The sequence below is a fragment of the Acomys russatus genome, chromosome 28, assembly GCF_903995435.1.
Source record: "Acomys russatus chromosome 28, mAcoRus1.1, whole genome shotgun sequence".
Lineage (NCBI taxonomy): Eukaryota > Metazoa > Chordata > Mammalia > Rodentia > Muridae > Acomys > Acomys russatus.
Genome location: NC_067164.1, coordinates 39840127 through 39856951, shown reverse-complemented (window position 1 = coordinate 39856951; position 16825 = coordinate 39840127). Strand labels below are relative to the sequence as shown.

The 16825-nt window shown below is 43.0% G+C and overlaps 1 protein-coding gene across 1 annotated transcript; it reads right to left on the bottom strand.

Moving 5' to 3' along the window:
- Positions 1-10580: 10580 nt before the first annotated feature.
- On the bottom strand, positions 10581-16332 carry Spp1 (secreted phosphoprotein 1). Its single transcript, XM_051170633.1, has 6 exons — positions 16265-16332; positions 16134-16172; positions 13888-13968; positions 13334-13375; positions 12069-12344; positions 10581-11382 (listed from the first exon to the last, which is right to left on the bottom strand). The coding sequence occupies exons 1-6, from the start codon at positions 16316-16318 to the stop codon at positions 10978-10980; spliced, it is 897 nt and encodes a 298-aa protein (XP_051026590.1). The 5' UTR covers positions 16319-16332; the 3' UTR covers positions 10581-10977.
- Between the last annotated feature and the right edge of the window lie 493 nt (positions 16333-16825).

The window sequence follows — 16825 nt, the reverse complement described above, 5'->3', positions numbered from 1 at the left end:
GCCAAGTCAAGTTAGGTCATCAGGGACATACTTCTTCTTGAAGGGAATGTTGGGAGCCAGGTCTTTCCTCCCATCTCCTCTTGTCCTCTTCTCTCCCGTCCCACCTTCTGGTTGGTCACTATGACCAGCCTTGTTCTACCATGTGTGTGAGGGGCAGTGACATTCTCCCTCACAATTCTAAATGAACAGAGCTAGGAGACATGGACTCTGTAAGTATAAGTCAAAATAACCTTCCCACCTCTTTGGTTTATCTTGGGCATTTTGTCACAGCAGTGGAAAATTAACCAGCACAGACTGCATTTGACACCTGCCTCTATGACTGGCCTCCTGATATAGACCCCAGTGTATAGATTTGGGAAACATCAGCACTCATGTTACACCAGTAAGGCGCATGGAATGCTGCTTTGCACATGGTAAATGCATCTATTGTTAAAGCTATATTAATGCTTATGTCTTAATCTCTCTTTCTCTCTCTCTCTCTCTCTCTCTCTCTCTCTCTCTCTCTCTCTCTCTCACACACACACACACACACACACACACACACACACACACACACACACACGTATTGTTTTTTGTTGTTTGTTTTGTTTTCCAGACAGGGTTTTCTGTGTAGCCTTGGCTGTCCTGGACTCACTTTGTAGACCAGACTGGCCTTGAACTCACAGTGATCCTCTTGCCTCTGCCTTCCGAGTGCTGGGATTACAGGTGTGCGCCACCACACCTGGCTCATATTGATTATTTTTGATCCAGTATAATTGCTCCTTGGTCATCTTTGCCCAGATAGACTGTGTTTGTTGAGAATAGGGGATCCACTGCAAACTCAAAATTGTAGAGAAAATGCTTTCTGACATCCAGTGCGCATGAGGCACATCTCTTGGAGCAAGAGATGGAATAAACCTAGTCACTGTGCAGAAGAGGTCAAGTGTTAAGCAAGTGTTGAAACTTAAGAATCTTCAGTCACAGCGCTGGACGGTTGACTAAAGTGGGGTCTCCTGACTCTTCAGAAGGGGCGAGGGTTTTGTTGTTTGCTCGTCTTTCGGGATATTTTTCCCAACTAGAAGACAGCAGGTCACTGCCGAGTGTGTTTCTCATTTGTCCTCAGCGCATCTTGCTAGCACGTGTGAAGTCTGTTGCTTTACGAAGTTCTGCGTTTGTAAAAGAGAGGACTCCACCATGGAAGAGCAGAACAAACAAACCCATTCGGTCACTTTACATTTAGCTTGAATGTCAGATCCTGTGCTTTTACTTGCATAATAAAAATACTGTTTTAGTTAGGGCGGAATGGACACAAGTAAATGCTATTTAGGCCAACCCTTCATGAAGTTATAGTCTCACTGGAGAGAACGTCACCCCGAATCCAAATGACAGGAGAAGAGGGACTGATATTTAGTATTCAGCTAAAAGTGGAAGGTTTCCAACACAGGAGGGGGATGCACAGGAGAGAATCACTAGGCTGACGTGGGTAAGAAAAGCAGTATGGTCACATCATGGATGCTCTCAGATTCGATCCTGACAAACAAATCACAAAGTCAGTAAAAAAAGTAATGAGTCTCCTTCTCCTTCTTCTTTCTTCTCTCTTCTTCCAGTGTCAATTACTTAAAAATATGAAACAGTCTTCCTAAGATGGCAACCTCACTCTTAAAAGTAATTCAGATTGGTTGAAAATCTATCTAAGCAATAGCTTAGAGCAGAAGGTGTGTGCGTACCTCAATTTCACTTAAAGGAAAAGTGATTTTAAGAAAACCTGTACTTTTAATGTACTGCAATTCATATGGCATTTGGCTCGTTTACACTGCATCCCTTGTAGCTTTAGCCTTAGCTCCCTAAGCCCGGCACTCTTCAGTAAGCGTGCTGCCTGCTCCTTGGCTTCACTCCTTCTGGGTTGCCAGTGTCTGCATTCTGATTTTATGTCACTGTGTCTATCCTTCGCAGAGCAGCTAGCTTCAGCTCAAGCAAGGCCTGAGGCTGTTGATTTTTCTCACCCTGGGCAGAGTTACTTCCTTTAAATCATCCTTTAACCCCCCCCCACCCCCCCTCCCGCCGTCCCCGCCACTTCTTGTGAATTTTCCCTTACACACACCTGGTGAGATCCTGGCTCCCACACCCCTTTTGCATTACAGATTTCCATCACGTAGCACTGTGAGGGACGCTGAGCGGATCATGGATGTTGTTCGGTTTCGTTTCATGTCTGTACTGGGCTTTTCCGGGGACACGCTGTACAAATCCTGCCCTTAGTCTGACTGCTGCTTGTAGACATCGGAGGAGCTTGTAAACAGCAACCCTGAGAAGAGCCTGGTTAAGTTTAACGCGCAGTGGTGCCCAGATACCCGGTGATGGCACTGTTAACTTGGGCTGCTTGTTTAACTAATTTTCCAGTGAAAACTGGCGAGACAGACAGAAGCTGAAGTGCCCATTGGTCTGGACGTCTCCACCTTCAGTAGGAAATCCAAAGAGTTCTTGGCGTGTGTGGTGTTGCTTTAGCAACTCACAAAACAAATATGTTTCCTCTCATTTCCCCCAAGTACTTATTTATTTAACAACATTGTAAAAATAAATGTTTACCACTCAGCATCTGAAATCATTAGCAGAGAATCTGGCATTTGAGCCATGATAAGGAAAAATGCCATTTTTTAGACCTGATTTTATTCTTCATTTCACTTCTAATGAGGCGTTTTCTTGGCATCTGCCTTAGCTGGCCCTGTGGCAATAGAGACCTCGCCTCTCTATCTTAGATTCCTGTTCAGAGTAATGAGGTTAAATGCCCACTCCCAGATCCTCTGTGGGCTTCGTACTGAATGCTAGTGAGGGAATATTAACAACAAATCCACCAAAGTATTAGTGGCTGTCCACAAGACATCAGGTGCCATATTGGATTCCAGGGAGACAAAACTGAGACCTAAGTTCTGTTTTCAAGGAAGCAATTTGTATAAAGAAACTTCCTGGAAGCATCCTCAAATCTCACCCCCTCTCTTTACACTTCATAGAAATGTACGGATCTTTCTAGACCCCGACATTCAGTTGTCAGCTTCTCCTGTCATCCTCCTTAGCTACAACCCTGGTCTCCGTTTACTTACTGGCCTACCATGTAAACTTATGCGTCACTTGTGCTCTCTGTCAGCCATCTTCCTGAGCAAAATGTATGCCTGTGGTGGGGGCAGGGTGGCATCTGTCGCTAGAAGCCTACCTCTTTTTGAGAGACAGTGGTAGTCAGACTTTCTGGGCAGCAATGGCTCTGCCCTATTCTGAGTCTGAGTCTGGGTGTGACTCAGAGGAGGCTGGCACCCGCTTCAGCTCCCAAGAAGTGAGTCAGGCACTCAAACGCAGCCAATCGGAGGAGCTGGTCCCTTTAGCACCTCCACCGCAGCCAATCGGAGGAGCCGGTCCTTTAGCCCCTCCACCGCAGCCAATCGGAGGAGCCGGCCCTTTAGCCTCTGTGACTGTATTAAAGGACGAGGGCGGAGGCCAAGTTTGATCAGTCTTACTCAAGCCAGAATGTGGGTTAGTTTTTCACCAAGTGTTAAAAAAAGAAAACTTTTCCCCTTGCTAGGTTTGTGTTGTGGAGTTCTAAGTCCAGACAAGTTGGCAGCCAAACTGTTGAGTCTCATGAAGCGTGGAGACAAGAGCGAAAAGTGCTTCATGCAGAATACGAGGACCAGAAGCAAGCCCAAACTAAATTAATGTTTGAGTGGCCATGCTATTATAGAGCGTGTATGTGTGTGTGCGCGTACGCACACACACGCACACATACACACACGCACACACACACACGCACACACACGCACACACACACGCACACATACACACACGCACACACACACACGCACACATACACACACGCACACACACACACACCCCTTGTTTCATGTAGCCCGGGTTGGCCTCAAACTCAGTGTGTAGTCGAGGATGGCCTTGAACTTCTGATGTTCCTTCTACTGAATGCTGGGATTTCAGGTGTGTGCCACTGTGCCCTTAATTCCAATACTCTCCCAAATGTTTACTGTCTCCAGCCTTAAAAACAGATTTTTTTTTTCCTGTGTCATCTCCTAGTTTTGTCAAGGGCGGATTAATAGGGTTCTCTATTGACTAAATATGCCAATTCAAGCTGAATTAAAGTATAAGGCAGCTCTCAGGGGGAGTTCACCGACCTCACAGGAGTGAGGCCTCCATACAGACTTGGGGGTGCAGAGAGAGAAGAGAGTGAGCAAGAGAGCAAGGGGGGGGGCCTGGATTATGTCGTGAGGAGCCTCTGGGGAAGCCCAGCCCCTGGGCTGGAAGCTCAGGGTAGGGGGTGGGTATGCCAGCCACAACCTGTTATAGGTAGGGATGCTGAGGAGAGGTTGGAGACCAGGTCTGCTTTGATATGTGAAATAGGCAGCTGCTTGTCCCGGGTCTGAAACCCAAGCAGCACACATGACCCACAAGTTTACGTGGTAGGTCTGAAATAAGAATGGCTGTAGTCATGCCACCCAAAAGGAGCAATCCTCAACGTCGGCACATGTATGCTAGGCCACTGAGTTACAGCTCTAAGTATTTGCATATAATACTGAACATCTTTTCGTGTGTTTGCCATCTGTATGCCCCTTTTGGTGAGATATCAGGTCTGTCTTTTGCTTCTTCCTGGCTCCTGGGACATCGCTACCTGGTGGCCTCCGTCTTCACACACCCTTTTCTTATAAGGTCACCTGCAGCACTGGGCTAGGAGCCCACTGTATGTCACCGTGCCTTCATTTTAATGAGACCAATCATATCTGCAGCGACTTTGCACACTGAGATATTGGACAATAACTACAAAGTACCTATCTTGGTAATGATCATTTCATCACACCAGCATTCCCTCGGTTCCTTTAAGTAACAACAGGGCCTGTGTGATTGTCCCTGCTTATGTCCTGAATAGTAATGATGAGCCTTCTCAGTTTGTATCTGTACTCATCTTTGTAGAAGCATTTTATATTAATATTTTGGCATGACTGGGGTTGTAACCCAGAGCCCTGTGTATCCAATGCAAACACTCTCCACTGAGCTGAGGCCCCAGGGTATCACTTGTTTAGAGGAAACATCATGTTTTACTCTGCCTTGCTGATTGCATGTTTTCAATTCCCTTACTCCCACCCCTCCCTCACCTTTCCCCTTCCTTCTGCCCACCCTGGGTTTGCTCCTAGTTTCTGGGGTAGGGACTCGTGTCCCTGTTTTACCCTTTGTGGAGGAGATGGAGCCGTTCTGAATCTGGCCGCATTTTGTATGACATCACTACATTAGCTCCTCTCTGTCTGAGTCTGAGACTGATGCAAGGTGACAGTCAAGTGTCTGAGCTTGGATTTAGAGTAAGGCCCCTGCTCCTTTCTAGCCTCACCTTTCAGAATGTGGATGTGTCATTCCTGTGCAGGCAATAACTTCAAAGTAGCCCTTGACATGTGGTTTTGGTACTGCGGTGTTGTTAGAATCTTGGGCTTAGGCTTGTCACTTTAGATCTGCCCTGTGTTCTTTGTCTCACTGACACCTATACTGAGCATCTTTCAGTGTGACAGGCCATCAGATTCTGCCATCTCAGCTTTTAAGATCAATTTACCTGTAAGGTCTTGTCTGTATGTCAATATGGGGGGGTGGGGGTGGGGGGCAGCTCTGAAGAGCGAATCTATGACATTGCATAGGCTGGGAAAGGGTAAATCTGGACACACTATACTCCGTCACAGTAGGAGGGTGTGTTAATGGAGCTGAATTTGAAAGCTAGGTGAAAATAAAGACTATCAAAGTTTTCCCGTCAACAGCAATCTCTTTCTCGCAGAACTCTTGGTGATATTGAGGCATGTCACCCTCTTGTGCAGTGGGCATAACGTTCATTAAGTGATCATTTCCTGAGTCAGCTTTTACATTGTGATTTATGAAATGGTTTTCTTTTTTCTTTTTTTTTCTTTTTTAATCATTCCTTCTTCACATTTTGTTAGTGTGTATTTGCCTGTTAAGAAGAGTTTATCTCAGGGCATGGTGGCCCATGCCTGTAATCACAGAGGCAGGTGGATCTCTGTGAGTTTGAGGCCAGCCTTGAACTACAAAGTGAGTCTAGGACAGCCAAGAAACCCTGTCTCCAAACCCCCCCCCAAAAAAAAAACCAGCTTGCAAGAACCCATTGCTGCCACTGTTATTCCCTTGCTTTGCCTGTGGGCCCTATGGTGACCCTTCATGTCTGCTTTTAGTTCCTTGTGTTTGAGTTTGTTTTATCTTTGGGCACTTGTTCCCTTCCTATCAGAAGAGGATGGTGCAGATCATTTTATACCTTTCTTGGCCTAGAGCAAGAATTAACCTTTCCCAGTGATCCTGTCCAGCTAAAGCTTAGCATCCCTTTTCCAAATCCATCGCCTTTGCTCAGTGGTCCAGGAGTTGCTTGCTTTGCCAGCTGGCACAATGGCACTTTGTCAGTAGAGGGCACTGGAGGGACACTGCAGAACTGGCTCACTCCTGCTGTCCCTGGTGTCCTTGTTCTGCTCCTAAAGCAGGGCTGGTGGCCTCTTATACACAGCACCCAGCTGCATTCACCAGAGCGTCTTTCTCTCTCAGCTGCCCTGCCCAACTCAGTATGCTGGAGCCCTTCTGTCAGGATATTGTTAGGCAACTTCAGCCCACCAGCTGCCCACCAGCTCTGACTAGGGATCACCCAGGAAAGTGGTCTTCTCACCTGCTGGGCTGCAGTTACAGCCTTTCTAGTGAAGAGTTTTAGGGAGGAGGTCCATCTTCGCAAGTTGTTCTGTATGTGGGAGTCCTCACCGCTATTGATGTCATTAAAACTGCCCTTGGTCTTCTATTACCATCTTTTTTTAGTCATTAATTTTTTTTTAATTACACTCTCCCTTTTTAAATTAGCTGTGTGGTTCCTTCCTTGTGCATAAACTCTGACTAGTGGAGAGACAGAACGGCCCTTGAATTCTACCAGAATTTAAACATGTGATTTTGGGGTTAAGCTGACAGTGCCCTTGGATTTCAGCAAGTGCTGATAGAACACAGACTGCTCGCATCCTACGGCGTGTGGGAGTGACACAGCTCACTCGTGATCATTAGGGCTTGGCTGTGCTGGAGTGCAAAGGAAGCAAGGACACCAACAAGCTCCGAGTCACTTCACTCAGCTGCTGATGTCTTCAGGGACAGTGATGTGGGCTGGTCCCATATCCTCGGTCGTATTGCACACTATCTCTACCAGACAGCAGTTTCCATGTGGGTTTGGGCTTATGTGTGACTTTATTATTTTCTTTCATGGATGTTTATGTGCCAGTACTGCAATGTTTTGTGTGTGTGTGTGTGTGTGTGTGTGTGTGTGTGTGTGTGTGTCTGTGTGCATGTCAGTGTATGTCTTTGTGTGTGTGTGTGTCTGTTAGTGTATGTATATGTATGCGTCTGTGTGTGTGTCTCGGTGTGTGTGTCTGTGTTAGTGTGTATATATGTGTGTATGTGCATATGTTAGTGAGAGTCTGTGTGTGTGTCTGTGTGTGTGTCTGTGTTAGTGTGTATATATATTGTGTGTGTGTCTCTGTGTGTGTATGTTTGTGTTAGTGTTTATGTTTATGTTAGTGTGTGTCTCTCTCTGTGTGTGTATGTTTGTGTTAGTGTGTGTATATGTATATGTGTGTGTGTGTATGTGTGTGTAGGGAGGGGAAGTAACTAGGATAAACCCTTCCTTATTTCCGTTACTTCTTTTTAGAATTTTCATTATATATTTATATGTTATTTCCTATATCAACTTAAAAATCAGTAAGAAGTTTATTCTATTAATTAATTAATTTATTTATATGATTTATTATTTTTATCTATTTATGTATGTGTGCTTGCGTGCACTTATGTGTACTGCATGTGTGCAATACCTTCAGAATCCAAAAGACAGTGAGTTACAGTCAGTTGTGGGCCACTGGGGCTAGGTGCTGGTAACCAAACCCAGGTTCCTAGTTTTATTTTTTATGGAAATTGTATTACGTTTCTATATTACTCAGAGGAAATGAACGTATTTATGTGGTTTAGCAGTCCTATAAAAAGGAATGTTCCTTTTCAATTGTTCAAACCTTTTTAGGGTTTCAGGATATTTTAAATTTGAAATTAAAATATAATGTTATCATCTTCCCTTCCCTTTCCTCCCTCCAAACCTTCCGCTCTAGTACCCTTCCTTCCACTTCATGGTCTGTATTCCTTGTGTTGTTGTTACATGACTGTTATGCCTTTCTAGTGTTTTCCTAAATATATAAATACAGCCTGCTTGCTCAGTGCCTATAGGGCTCCTCAGATGTATATGATTTCAAGGCTGACCACTAAACATTGGCGTTTTCGCTGGGGAAGATGATTTCTCCTGCTTTCTGTATTGCGCAGTTGCATGCCATTCTTTGATTAGGGTGTAGACATCAAGGGATTTCCCCTCCTGTGTCTGCCCATCCGTTGTCATTCAGGTCTTGTTCAGGCAGCTGTACCGAGAAGACTACATGGGTGGAGCTTCTCTGACAGTTCTAGGAGACTCATTTTCACACAGGCTTCCTGGTCCTCTGGGTATCACAGTCTCTCCACCCTCTCTTCCTCTATGACCCCTGAACCTAGGTACAGGAATTGTGTTTTAGATTATTAGTTGAGGCTGGATACCACACAGTCCCTCTTTTTTTTATTTATTTATTTATTTATTTATTTATTTATTTATTTTTGCATTTTGATAAGTTGTGGTTTTCTGTAATTGTCTTCATTTGTACCAATAAAATGTTTCTTTGATGAGAAGTTAGACTCATAATTATCTGTGGGTTTAAGAACAAATGTGTAGAATGTTGTTAGGGTTTCTGCTGGTTTAGTTTAGTAGTAGTTTAGGCTCTCCTACAAGATCCATGACTTCATTAGTCCTGGTTAATTGGTTAAATTTCTAGTTCCAGGCATAAGTGTCTTCTTGTTAAGTAGGCCTTCAGTCCAAGTAGAAAGCTGCTGGTTACTGCCAGGATGTGCATACCTCCATTGTACCTGTAGTGATGTCATGCCATGGTGGCTGTTGCTTTAGTTCATAGGCTTCATAGTTGTGTATGGCTGTTGGTTGCTTCCATCCCTTGGAAGCTTACATGCTACCTTCTGGCCATATGAGCCACTCCATAGAGAAGAGGCCTTCATGTCAGATCCAGCTCCAACCTTCTGGGTCCAGTGTCTGAAGTACATGATGTCTTCAAAAACAGGGACTTTTATCTTCAGCCAGTGGGAGGCAATCAACGGCAACAGCATTAGCCTATAGTGTTTGAGGGATCTCTTGGATAATCCTAACCAACAACTCAAAAGAAGGGTTCTCATGCTGGGGCTTGTGGTTTTGGATAGATAGTCTATAGTTCTTGTGGGGAAATGCTGACAATACATCAGACCAGATGAAAATTTTCATCTAAATTCTATTTGCATATGTATATGTAGACATATATGCATTACATGTAATTTTATGTAGGTAGATAATAATATGATTCTTTATGACTTTTTCAGATATCCTCACTTTTTAAAACCTCTTTTCATCTTCTGTATTTATCTCACCCCCATTTTCTCCTTCAAATCACTTATACCCCACATTTCCCATCCTTATTGCTCCCCAATGCCTCGTGTCCCTTTTTACATTGTGCAACATTGTAGCTAGGAAACACAAAGAAGGATGGACAACATTGTAGCTAGGAACCACAGAGAGAGAGAGATGGGCAACATTGTAGCTAAGGATCACAGAGAGGGATGTGGATGTGCAACATTGTAGCTAGGAACCACAGACAGGGATGTGGATGGGCAACATTGTAGCTAGGAACCACAGACAGGGATGTGGATGGGCAACATTGTAGCTAGGAACCACAGACAGGGATGTGGATGTGCAACATTGTAGCTAGGGATCACAGAGAGGGATGTGGATGTGCGACATTGTAGCTAGGGATCACAGAGAGGGATGGCAACATTTGTTCTCCTTAGTCTGGATTACCCCCTTAATATATATATATATATATTTTAGTTTTATCCACTTACTTGCAAATTTCATGATTTCATTTTTCTTTAAAGCTGAATAGTACTCTATATAGTCTACATATGCACATTATTTTCATTATTCATTTGTCAACTGAAAGGTATTTAGATTGTTTCCATGATTTCTAGGTAGGATATCTAGTTTTAAAAACCAAATGCATCTTTTCCACTCCAATCTTTCTGAAATTTCACATTTGAATGAAACTGGGACATTTGGTTTTCACCTAAAGCACCATTAAATTCTTTTAATTAAAAAAATATTGTTTCTCGCCCAAGAATGATCAGACAGCTAGAAGATCTAGACAAGGTTCCATAAGGCCAGGAAAGCCACATGCTTACTGAGCAAATGGTGAAAACATCCAGGCTTTTACTCCCTTTTACATTAGCAAGTGAATGTTATAATCAGGTAAGAATACTTTAAGAAAGCCTTGTAGTTCTACCTGCTGTCAAATCCCAGGTAACCCTTGTCCCACTAATCATTAAAAGCCTAAAGGGCTTTAACTAAATCGGGCAAGTTCATTAAAATGGTTACATTTTAGAAATTGCAGAACAGTTGTGAGAAACTAATAAGCAATAATTGACACCAGCAGACTCAGTACACTCGAGATACAGGATTTATTCACACCAACAAAAATGATCACAACAAAATATACACTAATTATAAAAACAAGAGTATAGTGACACAGACTGTTACAGTTTCTCTTTTAACCTGTTTCTACATACATTTGTTCATAAAAGAATAACAATCATTAAAATGCAGCGGCCATTTGAATTTCTTCAATAGAAAGAATAGAAGCAAAGTGCTGGAGCTTTTCAGGTTACAAGGCGCTTGCATGAAGCAACAAACTAAACTAATGGTCCAAAATAGTATCTATTTCCTTCTCCACAAACATATATCCATCAAGCTGAGAAATGAGTGCTAGTGCCCTCACTAATATTTTTTTCTTAGTTTTACTAAAGGCAAAGTAAGGAGCTGTAATTTTGCCTCTTTTTTTAGTTAACCTCAGAAGATGAGCTCTCTAATTCATGAGAAATGCGGAATTTAAGATGTTGGTCATCCTCCTGGCCCTTAGGGTCTGGGAGCAGCTTGTCCTCATGGCTGTGAAACTCATAGCTCTGATGCCCCTGGCTGGCTTTGAACTTTTCCTTGCTACTAATCATATCAGACTGCTCAGGGCTCTCATGACTGGCCTTCTGTTTATACTCCCTGAGTTGTTCATGGCTCTGGGTTTCCACACTTGGTTCGTCCAGCTGATTTGACTCGTGACTGGTCTTCCCATCGCTGACCTGATCAGAGGGCATGCTCAGACGCTGGGCAACGGAGATGACCTGGAGAGCCTCATCTGACTCCTCACTCTTCATGTGGGAGGCGAGGTCCTCACCTGTAGCATCAGGATACTGAACCAAGAGAAAATTGAAAAATTATGCAAACAGCCATGGATAAGAGGATTATAAAACTTTGACTTCTAACATTTAGGCTAAACTGTACTAGATATTTAAAATTTTTTGATTGAAGAAAAAAATGTACTAGCATTTACTTTGTACTTTGCCAGTCACTTCCGTGTCAATCATTCCTAGCTTATTAGGTATATCAGTTATATGTGTGTAAGGTAGTCTCGTTATCTCATTATTATCTTTTCACATGAAAAGACATAGAAAGTTACATTGTAAGCTGAACAGTAAATAACAGGGCTAAGTCTAACCCAGACCCTTGACTAAGTTCTTTATAACTGTCATTTTACAATTCCTCTCATGCACTTAGCTTCCAAATATGACCATTATATTTCACAAATATTTGCTCTTTTCTTAAGTAGCTACTTAACTAACATAATTGCTGTTAAATATTGCTTAGATTTTTGGGTATGGAAAAGTGGAATTGTGTGTGATAGACAAAATAAAAAAAAACATTGTGCATACTTTAAACAAGACCACAAAAGTAGGGTGAATCTCTGTATTCAAGGGTCATAGAGAAGACTTTGAGTGAGTGCACAGTGCTCAGTGAATAGTGAGTGGGTTTGCAGACTCTGGTTTCCTAGCAGTGAGCTCAGGGCACAGCCCTTCCATGTGTCTGACAAGGGGCTTACCTGGTCATCAGACATGTGGACGTCCCCAGACTTTGACCTCAGTCCGTAAGCCAGACTATCCCCTCTGCCATTGGGGATGTCTATGGTAGGGGCAATCGGAGTGGCATCTTCTGTCTGTGTAGTAGCTGTGACGTACTCATCAGACTCATTGGAGTGGTGAGAATCATCATCAGACTCATCAGAGTCCACAGAATCCTCGCTGTTGGCATGGGCATCGTCATCGTCATCATCGTCGTCCATGTGGTCATGGCTCTCGTTGGACTTGCTTGGGAGAGTCTAGGTCAAGAACCAACACGGCTAAGCAAATCGGCACTTGGGTTTTATACGGTGCTGCTTTGGTTGGAATATTTTTAATTTCATTTCAAGCTCTTTGCATCTATGATACATTCTGTGGTTGCAAGCTAATGAAGTAGGCCTCTTATTTGCTTTGTAGCAAACACACCAACAAATGAGATCACATTCACTTTTGGCATTTTAATGAAATGTCTTTTTCTTAGAGAGTTTTAAGCCAAGCTTATAAGTAAAACATTCATATTGATAACACATATTTCCTGTAAACTGTGTACATTATTAATTTACTAAATTCAATGAGTTAATGAGCACAACTAATTGCTAGATTAAGGATTTTTTTTATCTGAAATGTAATTCTTCAAGATATCAGATCATCTGTGTGTTAATATAGAGTTCAAAGCCTATAACTGCCTCCCTCTTAATAAGGCTGGTTAAGAGATGGCCGTTATGCGTGGCTTTACAAACTAGCCCAATTCCATATAGTGAATGAGGGATTAAAGTCTATTAAACTACAAATCTGAAAATGTTCTCTTTATCTAGTTTTCCTCATCAGAGATTATCTGTACACTTAAACTGAATCTTAAGGGAAATTTTATTTATTTTCTCAGCAAATAAGAAAGGACACTTACTAAATAATCTTTAATATCAGCAACAGAAACATTTTGAAGTTAAAAAAAATCTTGCCTTGGTCAATCATTGATGACATGCTTATTAAATATCCATTAAAATATCTTTAAATTTCTTCTCATACTCTGTAAGAGGCTTGACGGCTCAGGTAATAGGCATGAGTAGGCACTTTCTGTAACACTAAGTGTATCCAAAGAACCTACATAGTTTAGGGGTGAATGAAAGCATTTCCTTTGTAAGCAAGCTTTTGAATGGAGATTCGCTAGGACACTTGCTAATGGACTAACAATCTGAAGGAAGCAGGCAGCATACCGCTGACAGTGGTCTCAATGAAAGGGGGAACTTACTTCTTGCTTAGCGTCATCTGTTTCTTCAGAGGACACGACATTCTGAAGGAAGAAGTCCACATATTAGCACACAAAATACACGCTCAGCTGCTTTATTCCAAAGCCATTCTTTTCAGTCTAAAGCAGGTCTTATTTTTCAGCCCAACTGATGGTTTCTAGTGGGACAGAACCAACCAACACAGTGTATCCTGGTGTCCTGATTACCCTACCAGCAGGAAGCTCCCACTAACTAGTCTGTACGGCTCGATTAGGAGCTGTCTGTGGTCGTTGCTTCAGGGCTTTGCTTGTTTGCTTTTGTTGTTGTTGTAATTATTTATCATATTTTGTGTGTATAAGTCTTTTGCTTGCATGTATAGTGCCATGTGCATGCAGTTCCCCAGGAGATCAGAAGAGGACAGTAGGTCTCCTGGAAACGGAATTAAAGAAGGCTGTGAGCTGACATCCGAGTGCTGGAAACTGAACCCAGGCTCGCTACAAGAGCAGCCAGCGCTCTTAATTGCTGTGCCAGCGCTCCTACCCTGTTGTTCAATTTTGAGAGATTTAAAAGACAATACCTGTGGGGCTAGGAGGGTCTGCTTCTGAGATGGGTCCAGCTTCAGCCACGTGGCTACAGCATCTGGGTGTTTGCTGTAAAGCTATTTAAAAATAGGAAAGATTGCATTTATCATTATTTTAAAAGGAACACACAGGGATCTGTAAGCCAGAGTTTAGAAAGCAGCTGTACTTTCCATTTCTGAAGACAAGACATGCTAAACACTCATACCGACATGCAAAACTTCAGAAATCATTTTATAACTTTTTTCTTATTTGTTCACTTAATGCCACTCGTAATAGCATTTACAGTGGGACAGACCTTCTTTCAAAGTGATTTATAAATATTGGTCCAGTCCCTTCCAACCTCTTAAGAGGTATAAATCAGTGTTCTCCCAACAATGCTGAAGAAACAGCTCAGCCAGAGGGAGGCTAGGTGTTGAGAAGAGGCGGCGCGGGCGTTCACCAGGCACGCTGGCTGTCAGCGCCCGTCAGTGACTTCCGTTCCTGTTCTACCTTTGCTGGTTGAAGCTTGCTCTGCGCTAACCACCCTTTATTGCTTTTGACCGCAGCTGTCTCCTCTCCATAGAATAGACTCTCTAAAAGGATTCTTTAAGGCTGGACTTGCTGAGGTGGTGTCCTCAGCCACAGGTAGCTACTTTAATGTAAGTTAAAAGTAAATTAAATGTAGTTAATTTCAATATACATTAAGATTTTTTTTTTAAAGCCTCAATCTCCTTATTAAACTAGCCAGTTTGGTTCTTCAATTGTCGCGTGAGTCTAGTGGTTACTCGCCAGGAATACAACGCTGAACCGCAGCAGTTCTACTGTACCGCGCGCTGTCAATGGTAGAAACAGAATAGCCTGTCCTTTAAGGAAGGTGGTCTACCTGGAAAGTGAGTATGCTAGTTCAGGAAGTGCATATTATCCTGCACACATTTCCCATGGCCATGCGCAGTCACGTGACTGAGATCAAGACCCCCCCCCCCACCCGAGTCTCCACTCATCCTTTGCAGTCACCTGAGGTGAGGGGGGGGGTGGGGGTGAGTGGGAAACGGAGCACGCATGCGCTTCTCACAGAGAGCGTGCTCACGGACTGACGGCTTCTGCTGGGCTTTACAGAGCCTAACCAGAGGAACCAGGTGCTGCTGTCCGCAGAGCAAATACCGCGGGATGGGATACGTTCATGTGTTCACATATGTGCAGAATTATGTGACATTTTGTCACATGGAATAAGTTAAATTTAAACATAAAGAAAGTAATGGGAATAATATATAGACAACCAAAATGAATAGGCTCAAAAAGGTCAAACAAGCTTAAGCCATTGTGCTCATTTTTAGGAGTATATTCTTAAACACCTTTCCTTATTTTCTTCTGCTTCTTGTTTCTGGGATTCTAGAAAACTGACTTTTGAGCTCTTCAACTACTTCCTAAATACGATTTGGTGACCTATACTGCTATGTCTTTAAAAATGCACCCCTGTGTTTGAAAAATACGTTTAAATTCTATATTTAAAGCACTAATTATTGTCGCTCGCTTGCGGGGAAATGTTAATTTCCCATTTTGTCATTGTGATCCAGCACCTGTGCTCTCAAGACTGTAGGAAAACAGAGAGGCCCACCCACACCATCTCACACACCTCCCCCCCCCCCCCCCCCCCGACTGCCTTCAGCAAACAATGAAGCTGCGATGAGCTCTGCACTGGCCTTTATTCTGTGCACCTGGAACTGTGGGGACGAGGCCCACCTGTGTCTGGCTGGCACATTTCTACCTATTGTGGAGAGGCAGGCGTGCAAAGCTGCTGCGCAGAGGCTGGACGGAGTACAGGGGTTGGCAAGCAGACTGTCTTTTCACAGTGGGCTTCTTAGCGAACATCTTGGGCGGTATAGTAAATATGGTGCTACAAACAGCTCCAGCCAACATCTGAGTGAAGTTCTAAACCCTGTGGGATTTTCCGCTTCAATGAAAACATGCTGACTCAAGGAAAGAGGCAGTCACTCAAGGTCCTAGGACCTGCTTTATAGAAGTAGCAATAGTCCAGAACATGCTTTTATTATATTAAAATCTAATTATAAGAGAATCTATTTATTAAAAACAATGGCCTGTGTGGTGCTGTCTCTGTCTGTAGTATGTGGTCAGTAAGTGATTTGGAATGAACAGGACTGATTATCAAGATGAATAAAATGGCAGTGAACGAAATGCTATTCCTAACAACCTTTGCGACGCTGGCAACATTCTTGCGTTAAATGATCAACCCAGAGGTGCTTACCAGCTTCTCCTCGGAGCTACCAGAGTCAGCCACCTTCACCTTTAAGACAGAAAAGAAAAGGGAAAATGTGTGTGAGTGTGCTAAACCTCATTTGCTTTCACAAATTCCCTCTAACCCTCCGTTGTACTCACCGGGAGGGAGGAGGCAATGCCAAATAGGCAAAAGCAAATCACTGCAAGTCTCATGGCTGTGCTCGGTCCTGCAACACACATGTTTTGTGAGGAACACTTGATACCTTGACAGGCTCAAACATGCACCAAGCCACTAATAAATTATGGATTTTTTTCTACATCTCAGAGAAAACTTCAGCATGTAGGTTTTTGAATCAATATTTGTGTGCATTTTCTTTCTCTAATATCTCACCCTTAGCAAGGCGGAGGGCCATTTCACAGCTGCTTGTCTAGCAGTTACATCGGGAGCCTCAGAGCTTATGCCACCACTCCCTGATGTCCCCAGCTGGCCACACCTAAGATCAGCTGCCAAGAAGTTGGTAATTAAAACAACGAACTACCATGAGGATGCCTTTTTCAGAGATGATAAATAAAGAGAAAATAGGATGATGAAAGAAAAAAAATTCCCATTTTTCAATTTGCACTTCAAATGTGTCTTTTTTTTAAACTTAAGTTATTATGAAAGCAATACAAAGTTAAAACAAAGATTTTCTTTGAAATTAAGTGATTCTATTTTGAATG